The following is an 11,085-nucleotide window of genomic DNA, read 5'->3' on the forward strand; positions in this document are numbered from 1 at the left end:
CGTGGAGTATTCGTAAGACCGATTATTAAGGTGGTGCGTCTGTTGCCAGATGACGGGACGACTGGGGATGGACACGATTGATTGGGCTTAATTCGGTATCTTGTTCTAATTAAACAGGTTCAGGTCACTTTGAGTTGGAAATTTATCTCGCATTTGAAATAAAGATGAATTAAATAAGTAAATAAAAAAAAATGTGGCTTGCAGTCTTGTTTAGGAATCCTTTCTATATATTTTTCTTTCCATTTTTTTTCTTTTCACAAATTAATATCAAAAATCAATTTCATTTCATTAAAATTAAAATTCCATTTTCTTTTGAAATTAAATGTTCCCTGATTAGTTTTGATTGAATTTTTAAGGTTAGGGTAGTTTTTTTTAAGTTAATGGAGTATACTCTAATGTACAGCAAAATGTTCGCACCGCGGAGGTTGTTAACGCGGATCCGTTAAATGCAATTAATTTAAATTTCATAAATGCAAGTTCGGTCGGGTTGGAGGGGGAAGATACGCAGCCAGTTCTGAGAGACTACTGCGTACCCTTTCTCTCCCCTTTTTTCTCAAGTCAGTGCGTCTCCAAAGCTCAAGTTGCGCGAACATTTCGCTTGCCTCATGGCTCAAGTTTTGTACAAGTGAGAATAAATAAATTAAAATCAACTTAAATAAAGCGTTTCCATTAAGCATAAAGTGCTTTTTTTATTAATTGAAAGTGTAGTGTTGACGGAGTGCATATTCCTGCAGAAAATTAGTTTTTTTTTCGCCCTTCTCCCCGAATTGGAATTCTTGCAGGTAAAGGAAATCTCCCCAACACTATTCATTTATAGCCCATTTAGTTTTATTGATTCAATATTCTCAGTAAAAAAAAAACATTTAAAGGCAGCTGCCTCGCGTTTGAAGGCAGACTATGTCAGCTGCCTTCATACAAATCGACATCACTTTTTTAATTTCCTCAGAAGGAAACACTGAGGACTTGCAAGTGCTCAATGCGGTAATCATATACGCCGAATGAACAAGAGAATTTTTTGGTGTAGTAGAAAATAAAATCCATTTTGTGGATTCTTCAGAAAAAAAATCTTAAATTTGGAACTCCATTTTTCGTTTGAAGGCTGACGACTTTCCTCTACTTGAATTCAAATTATTAAAAAATAGATGAATTAAATTAAATTGTTTTAAATTGAATTTGAAATATATTGAAACAAAAAGAAAAAATATAATTTGAATCATTTCTATAATTTAAAATTAAGTAAAATGAAATACAAAGACAAACGTCTGAATAGAATATTGAATAATAATTAAGCAACACTTGCAATAAATTAATACATAACCTATTTGATAAAAACAAAAATATAATTTGTCCTGATACATTGTAACTGATTTAAAATTGTTAGTTTTTTTGTAAATTGAAGATCCAAAATTGTAGATTGTATTCCCAACTACTATTTCGTACGAGGACGTGCTTTCTCTAAGGAGGAAGGAATGTTGCGAAACAAAAAAATACAATAATGTTATTTATTATAAATCCAGAATTAACGTGGCGCGATCGTCATAATTAGGTCATGAAATATTATAAAAGTGATCGCGCCACCAATATTCTGGGGAAGTTACTATGTAGTTGCCGAGTAATAAAGTTATATTCGTTACATTGGTTTCGTTACAAGGGATTCGTTACATTCGTTACTTTGTTGCAATTAGATGCATTTATTGTTAATTATGCAGTACAACTCCGAATTTTAGTGGGTTGCACTCGCTTTTATTACATGTGAATTTCCCACTAAAACGAGTGCTCCACTTTGATTCTTACAAATATAAATACATAATATAAAAATAGGAATAGGGAAGACAATTTTATAATAATAATGAGCGTTTCCGCTACATCCCTTTCCCCTTATTTAAAGTGAGAATATAAAATTATACTACTTATGCTACATAGTTCTTATGTTACAAGTTTTATTTTATTTATTATTTTGTTTTTTTTTACAATCATATCTTTACCTTTTTTTATAAATTATTAATTTTCTTTTAATAAATACATTTAATGTACAATGTTGTATATTAAGACTTTCTCTTGTAGAATTAAAAATAAATTAAGTATTATTTACAATATATATAACGTATATAACAATATTTAATTATAACACCATAAAAATACAATAATAGATATAAAAATTTTGATAATTATTTAACAATTTTTTTTTGCTTTTTTTTATACGTATCCCTTTCCCCTTATTTTAAAATTTTGAATTATCTAAGATGCACGGTTCTGAGGGTTTGAAGAGGCAAAGCATGTTCCAATAGATCATCTTTAATTTCATCGACAGTTGTTAATTCGCGTCCAGTGATAGCTTGAGATAAAATAAATGGCATTGGTGGGGAAATTGTAGGGATTTGGGGTGCAATTTTGAGAACCCGCTTTATGAGCGAATTTGAAATTAAATTCTTCAAGTTTCAGTCTCCAACGAAGAATGCCATTAGGCTATCAGGCTATTTTATGCTGTACATCCACATCAAAGGTTTGTGGTCTGTTATCACTGTGAATTCTCTTCCGATAAGGTAAGCTCTGTAGTACTTGCAGAAATAGTAGACTGCAAGAGCTTCCTTTTCTATTGTGGAATAGTTTTATTCCGCCTTGTTTAAAATTCTACTCCCATAGGATATTACTCGATCATTTTGGGAAAGAATTCCACCAATGGCAAAATTGCTTGCATCGGTTGTGAGAGTGAACGGTTGGGTGAAATCTGGGAAAGTTAAAATTGGGTGCGAAATTAATTTTTCCTTCAAAATATTGAAACTATTTTGGCATTCCGAGGTCCAAACGAATGGGATATCTTTTTTGGTTAAGTTTGTAAGGGGTTGTGCAATAGAAGAAAAATTGGGGATAAAGCGACGATAATATGATGTCAAACCTAGAAAAGATTTAATTTCTTTTACATTTAAAGGAACTGGATATTCTTTTACTGATTTAAGTTTGGCGAGATCAGGTAGCAATCCTTCGGAAGATATTCAGTAACCTAAGTAAGACAACTCGGTCTTAAAGAATTCGCATTTCTGTGGTTGAAGTTGGAGATTGTGTTGGCGGAATCTTTAAAAAACTGCCTTTAATTTTCGAAAATGATTCTCAATTGTGTCTGAATAAACCACAATATCATCCAAGTAAGCCATGCAGTGATTCTCTAATAAGTTTCCTAAAACATTTTTTATCATCCGCGAGAATGCGGCGGGAGCCGATGTCAAACCTTGCGGCAATCTCTCAAATTCAAAATGAGAGCCTACAGCGTTAAATGCTGTCTTGTGTTTGCTATCTTCTGATATTCTCATTTGGAAATAGCCAGATGCTAAATCCAAAGTTGAGAAATATAGGCTCTTTCCTAGTTGGTCGAAAATGTCATCTATGTTGGTTATAGGATGTTGATCCTTAACCGTAATTTCATTTAGTTTTCGAAAGTCGATAACAATTCGCCAACGTTTCGCGCCATTAGGATCCGGTTTCTTGTTGACTACTAGTAGTGGAGAGTTGTAAGGACTAAAACTGTGCCTTATTACTCCACTATCTATCATTTTCGCAATTTCTTTCTTGACTTCCTCTCTTTGATGAAAGGGAATGCGATACGGTTTTTCATTTACAATAGCAGAACCTGGTATCGTTTCTATTTTATACTCGTCTGTTATTGTATGAGAAAGTTTGTCACCTTCGAGATGAAAGACTTCATTAAATTGTCCGCATAGGTGGCGGAATTGTTCGAATTGCCTTTCAGTTAATTCCTGATTCAAATTAACTTGGTTCAAAATTACATTTGTTCTTATTTCAGAATTCGTAGAATCATTTTGAAATACGGAATTTAGATTATAGACATGAAATTCTGAAAGAGGTTCAACATCTGGAAGAAACGGTTGAACTTCAACTTGAAAATTATTTTTGTTGACTATCGGAATTTTGGCTTTATTATTAACAGGAAGAATTATGCATTCTGGCACAAATATTTGATAATCATTGTCAAAATTACGATGTTTGCATATTTGTGGTGAATTGCTTGGAAAAGCCAACTCAACAAAAGTTTCAGAATTAGGCTTTAATAAAAACGAATGACCTTCGGTTTTGCTCATGTTGCAATTTTCATATTTTTTGAAATGGGCATTTTTAACAATGTTACTTGTTGGAGATGATGTGCGCAGCGCTTAAGGCGCGCGATTTCGAATTCCACCCAAACACATCGATTCATCGATTTGTCAATTCCAGGGCCATTGGCGCCACCGCCAATTGTCATTGAAAAATATGTCAAAGGCACTTCCGCCTGTCTTTTCTTTGTGAGCACAAGTGAAATTTATTAAAAGATTTAATCTAAATTCATCGCGTAAAGTATCAATTAAATTAAACTAAAAATCAGTGAGAACTATTTTTAAAGGACTGGAAAATAAAGGTGTAGGGTAATTTGAGTGAAACAAAGTGTTTTATTTCGAGTTTCGGCGAAGGAAAAATCAGCTGATTGATTAGGACAAAGAGCATCTGGCCAGCGACTGTTCCGGACAATCCTGCTTGTGGGGGCACAAGAGAGAAAATTTTTGCCCTTCGGCCGCATTAGGCTTGAAGTGTATTAATTTTCCTTAAATTTCTCTTTAAAGGTTTGTCTCTGGGAAGCATCAGGGAACATTGCATTGGAATAGGAATTTATCGTGCGGTTTTATATTTTTGCTAAAGGTTGGTTGGTGCAAAAGCGTACCCATTTTGGTCCCTTCGACCCTTCAAGAACCAGCGCAGAGGTTCTTCATTCATCATTCAGTCCATCATGCTATACAAAAGTCGAGGGGGTTTGATGTCAGCTGTGACACGGGTGGAGAACTACGTCAAGGGTCTCACAGATGAGGAAAAGGAGTTCATAGGCTACAAGATGCATCTCACATCGCAGCTTAACCTGGTCAAATCTGTGAAGGTTAAGTACTCAAATACTCAGGACCAGATCATCGATAATCAGCCTACCGAAGCTGAGCGTACAACTGAGATTGAGAACAAAGCAGCCTTTTTTGCTCGATGTGATGAGCTTGTGGATATCCTCGAGCAACTCATTGTAGAGGCGCCAGACCAAAGTGATCAAAGTGATGACTCCAGGGTAGCCAGGGATGCCTCAAGTGACTTTGGCCGCATGATGCTCTCATTCATGCAACAATCGGAGAATCGTCATGCCCAGCAGATGGAGCTGCTACTCTCCACGCTTACGGACACAGCAAGTACAAATAATTCTCAATCTAGACACCCTCCTGCCAATAAACTGCCCCAAATAAACTTGCCCTCATTTGACGGAACATTCGCGTCGTGGATATCATTTAGGGACAGATTTACCTCTTCAGTGATAAATTATCCTAACATCACAAATGTTCAAAAACTTGATTATTTATTGTCCGCGGTAAAAGGAGACGCTCATTCCGCTATTAGCCGCCTCAGCATAACAGACGACAATTTCGCAGTCGCTTGGAAAATCCTACAAGATAAATTTGAGAAGAAAAACGATATTATAGCAGAACATATTAAAACATTTTATGCTATGCCTCGTGTCAGTGCCTCGAATCCTCAAGCCATCCATGAAATTACTAACATTTTTACGGAATGTACCATGGCATTGGATGCAATGAAAATCCCTCAGAGAGATCCGTGGTTGATACAATACTGCCTCGATCGTTTAGACTCAGAATCCCGTGTCCTTTGGGGACGAGAGTGTAAAAATGAGATCCCCACTCTTGCCGATTTTACCAAGTTTCTGGACCAGAGGTGTGTCGATATCAAAAATGCATCACAAGCGTCTTCAAATCCCTCCTCAGTTCCTCAGAATAATTCACGCTCTGCTCACAATAAGCTTCAGAAGAAACAAGCCACGGCTCTAATGGCTTCCACCACAAATTCAGCATGCAAATGCTGCCAAGAATCTCCCCATCCGCTTTTCAAATGTCCTAAGTTTCTGGATATGTCACCGGGGGAGCGCTTCAATACAGTGAAAGCCCTTAGTTTGTGCCGAAATTTCTTCGCGTCGCATCTCACGCATACATGCATATTCCGCAAGTGCATCAAGTGTCAAGGGCGACACAATCAACTCTTGCATGATCATTATGCGTCAAATTCGGGTCACCCAAGTCCTGCTGGTTCTTCCGGGACCCAAGTTTCAGATAAATCAGGCACCAATGCCAAAGGATCCAAGGATTCCTCGGCCATTGTTGGTGTGTGTGCTTCTCGTTGTGAACAGATTGAGTCCCCTCCGCGGGTATTTTTCGCCACTGCTTTAGTTCACATCCTCACATCAACAGGAGATACAATTCCATGCCGACTCATATTGGATAGGGGTGCCCAGGTCAACATCATGACCTCAAATCTGTACCATCGTCTGAATCTTTCGAAACATCCGACAAATCTTTCGATTTCTGGAGTCAATGAATCAAGATGCCGTGCCAGGTATTTCGTTTACGCTACAATTTTCTCCAGAACTTCGGAATCATGCTTCAGCTTCAAATGTTTCGTCTTGCCTAAAGTGTCAGGAAATATTCCCAATTGGTCCGTAGACACTTCCTCAATTCGTATTCCCCACGATGTCAAACTGGCTGATCCCAAATGGCATTCACAAAAACCAGTTGACTTGCTTCTCTCTGGGAATCATTATTGGGCTAGTTGGTTGGAGGACACTAGGGAGTTAGGTCCAGGCTTACCAATTCTGAAAGAGACCGTTTTCGGACACGTCGTTGTGGGAGAACATGAACCTATTCCTCCCCCAGAAGTATGCAACTTGAATGTTAGTGCTTTAGATGAGTCTTTGCGAAAATTCTGGGAGGTCGAAGGTATGTCTGAAAAGCAGAATCTCACGGACAATCAAAGGGCAGCGGAGCAGCACTTCATTGAAACTCATCGTCGGAATTCTGAGGGAAGATTCGTGGTACAGCTTCCATTCAAGGAAGATCCTCGCGTGCTAGGCGATTCAAGACCCCTTGCCGTTCGGCAATTCTTGGCATTAGAACGGAAGTTCGAGAAAAATCCCTCCTTTCATGCTTTATACTCACAAGTCATCAATGATCAATTGGAAAGGGAGTGGATTGAACCTGTGGGAAGGGAGTATCCTGAAGGTCCAGTGTTTTACATGCCCCATCATGGCGTGGTCAAAGAATCGTCAGCCACTACAAAGCTTCGCATAGTATACAACGCGAGTGCGAAGTCTAGCACAGGCGTAAGTATGAACGACATTTTGCGTGTGGGCCCAACGGTACAACCCGATTTGTGTTCAATCTTGTTGAGGTTCAGACAGCACCCTTATGCTATGACAGCAGACATCAGCAAAATGTATTTGCAACTAGTGTTGGATCCTACCCACTCGGATTTTCATCGTTTCGTTTGGCGTGCAAACAAGTCCGAGCCCATTAGAGACTTTCGCTTCACGCGTGTATGTTTCGGGGTCGCATCATCCCCTTTCTTAGCTACACGTGCTCTCATTCAGCTCGCACAGGAGTGCGAAAACTCCCATCCTTTGGCTGCAGAGGCTCTACGTAATTGCTTCTACGTGGATGATTCCATCATGTCCACTGAGTCTGTTGCTAAAGCCAAGGACATCCAAAGTCAATTGCTTCACGTGTTGAAGAGTGGTGGGTTCTTGATCACGAAGTGGAAGGCGAACCATTCTGATCTAGAACTTTCCGAGGAATCTACTCCCGATACTGTGCACATCACTGATTCTACCACAAGTGCATTGGGGATCAGTTGGAACTCCAAGTTGGATTCATTCTCTTTCCGTGCTCCCATTTCCCCTAGCGAAGATTGTGGAACGAAAAGGAAAATGGCTTCAGCGATCGCTAAACTGTTTGATCCGCTTGGACTCATCGGACCCGCGATTACTGTGACCAAAATTCTGTTACAAGATGCGCACCAGTTGAAAAAACCTTGGGACGAGCCTTTGCCTGAGGATATACTCAAAAAATGGGAGGAGTTTGTCCGTCAACTTCAGCATTTAGACCAAGTATCCATTCCTCGTTGTGCTTTAATCATTGCGTCACCCTCCAAACTTCAGATCCATGCATTTTGTGACGCCAGTCAGCGAGCATATGGTGCTGCGTTATACTTGGTCTCTACTGACAGCTTTGGAACAATTGCTTCACATCTGCTTATCGCCAAATCCAGAGTTGCTCCCATAAATTCCTTGACCATCCCAAAATTAGAACTCTGTGGAGCTCTTCTTGCTACAGAGCTCGTAGTCAAGGTCCAGGATCAGTTCACTTTGGAGTCAATCCATTTTTGGTGCGACTCAATGGTCGTTTTGCATTGGATCAATGGGGATCCTGAGGATTATAAGATCTTTGTGGGACGTAGACTCAAGGAAATTCGCAAGGTGTCCGCACCATTTCAATGGCGTCATGTCAGAACTCACTTCAATCCCGCTGATTTGATCTCCAGAGGTACTTCACCACTGCAGATTCAGGAGTCATCGCTATGGTGGCATGGTCCAGAATGGCTGCTTCAGCCTGAATCTCAGTGGCCTCAGCCTTTCCATTCTCCGCACAATTGTGATGAAGAGGATGCAGCTGTTTTGTTGGACGTAGCGTCACCGGAGGAGGAAAATTCTACCATTTTATCTCGGCTTCTCAAGAGATATTCTTCATTATCCAAAATTCAACGCATCATTGTCTATTGCTTACGATTCCTGACTCGTGGGAGTAGGAATTCCGGTCCACCATCTGCATCGGAGTTGGAAAAGGCACTGGAATGTTTAATTCTCATGGATCAAACGGAGCACTTTCCAAAATTAGCTCAACAGCTTCAGCGTCATGGAAGAACCATCACTTCTTCCTTCAGACACTTAAATTCTCTGGCTCCATTTGTTGACTATAGCGGTTTCATTCGTGTAGGAGGGCGCTTAGAAAATTCAAATATGCCTTTTCCCTCTAAACACCCAATAATGCTACCAAAATCCCAATTGACTCATCTTATTGTGAAACGGGAGCATTTGAAACAGCTTCATGCGGGTCCACTAGTGCTTCTGAACACTATACGTCAACAATTCTGGCCAGTCTCAGGAAGGAATATGGTCAGGAAGGTGTGTCACGAGTGTCCGAGATGTACGAAAGCAAATCCCAAACCCCTGAAGCAGTTGATGGCGGACCTCCCAACCAGTAGGGTGAATTTTTACCGGCCATTTCAGGCCACAGGAGTAGACTATGCTGGGCCTATTCAATACAGACCTTCAGCACCGCGAGCATCGAGAACCCGCAATCTCAGTCTGGAGAAAGGCTACATTTGCTTGTTCGTGTGTATGGCCACGAAGGCCGTACACTTGGAATTTGTCACGAGTCTATCAACCGAGGGATTTTTGGCTGCGTTCCGCAGATTTGCGGCAAGGAGGAATCTCCCACGAGATATGTACTCGGATTGCGGTACAAATTTTGAAGGTGCTGCGAAGGAGTTGACAATCCTTTTCCGTCAACAACAATTTCAATCAGAAATTGCAGAGAGGACCCAGGATAGCGGGGTTAATTGGCATTTTAACCCAAGTCGAGCCCCCCACCATGGAGGATTGTGGGAGGCGTGTGTGAAGCGAGTGAAGTTTCATTTGTCAAGGATCTCGCAACACGCACACCTTTCATATGAGGAGATTTCCACGATTTTGTGTCAAATCGAATCCATTCTCAATTCCCGTCCCATCTCCATGATGTCAGATGATCCGAACGAGAGAGATTTTCTAACCCCAGGTCATTTCCTAACAGGGGTGCCAGGAAATTGCCCTCCAGATCCCAATCTGAGTGAAATACCAAGAAACCGTCTCAGTCTTTGGCAACATTGCCAGCAGCGTACACAGGACTTTGCCAAGAAGTTTCGTCTCTTATATCTTAACACACTTCAGCAAAGAGCGAAATGGACAAGGGACTATAGCAACGTGAAGATCGGTGATGTTATCCTGCTTCTGGATGAGACTCAGATGGGCAACAAGTGCATTCTCGGACAAGTGGATGATATTCATCCTGGGAGAGATGGAAGAATCCGTGTGCTGACCATTAGGACCACAAAGGGAACGTACACCAGACCAATCACGAAGGTGGCACGCCTGTTTGTGGAAGATGCTGATCTGTGCTCTAAACAATCTTCAGATCATTCAGAGCACACGGGGGAGGATGTTGGTGATGATGTGCGCAGCGCTTAAGGCGCGCGATTTCGAATTCCACCCAAACACATCGATTCATCGATTTGTCAATTCCAGGGCCATTGGCGCCACCGCCAATTGTCATTGAAAAATATGTCAAAGGCACTTCCGCCTGTCTTTTCTTTGTGAGCACAAGTGAAATTTATTAAAAGATTTAATCTAAATTCATCGCGTAAAGTATCAATTAAATTAAACTAAAAATCAGTGAGAACTATTTTTAAAGGACTGGAAAATAAAGGTGTAGGGTAATTTGAGTGAAACAAAGTGTTTTATTTCGAGTTTCGGCGAAGGAAAAATCAGCTGATTGATTAGGACAAAGAGCATCTGGCCAGCGACTGTTCCGGACAATCCTGCTTGTGGGGGCACAAGAGAGAAAATTTTTGCCCTTCGGCCGCATTAGGCTTGAAGTGTATTAATTTTCCTTAAATTTCTCTTTAAAGGTTTGTCTCTGGGAAGCATCAGGGAACATTGCATTGGAATAGGAATTTATCGTGCGTTTTTATATTTTTGCTAAAGGTTGGTTGGTGCAAAAGCGTACCCATTACTGTTTTGATGGTTTATTTCTGCTTTGGTTTCACAACCTTGTTTATGCTGACTATTTTCATGACCTACTTCCTTATTTGGTGAAATTGCTTCGTTTTGCAATTGAGAGGTTGATGGACATTTTTGCGAGTCCGTATTTGTAAGAGATGAGTCTCAGACGACTCTGGATTGAGAGTTTTCATAAGGAAAAGATAAGAATGGTATAGTCAGTTTTAATTCATTAAAAAGGATAAGTCGCGATCTCACATGAATTATGGCATCCAGTGAGGACATTAAATCTCTTCCAATTATTCTGTCGAATGGAAAATGTTTGCTCGGAAGAACATGTAGTTTTCCAGTAACATGCATTTCTTTGTGAGATGTGAAGCCCATGAAAAATCGCACAGTGCCTAAAG

The 11,085-nt window shown here is 40.1% G+C and overlaps 1 protein-coding gene across 1 annotated transcript; it reads left to right on the plus strand.

Moving 5' to 3' along the window:
• Positions 1-5,596: 5,596 nt before the first annotated feature.
• Positions 5,597-10,147, plus strand: LOC129809179 (uncharacterized). Its single transcript, XM_055858995.1, has one exon. It carries the CDS (start codon positions 5,597-5,599, stop codon positions 10,145-10,147), a length of 4,551 nt encoding a protein of 1,516 aa, XP_055714970.1.
• Positions 10,148-11,085: the final 938 nt, after the last annotated feature.

The sequence above is a fragment of the Phlebotomus papatasi genome, unplaced genomic scaffold (assembly GCF_024763615.1).
Source record: "Phlebotomus papatasi isolate M1 unplaced genomic scaffold, Ppap_2.1 HiC_scaffold_41, whole genome shotgun sequence".
NCBI lineage: Eukaryota > Metazoa > Arthropoda > Insecta > Diptera > Psychodidae > Phlebotomus > Phlebotomus papatasi.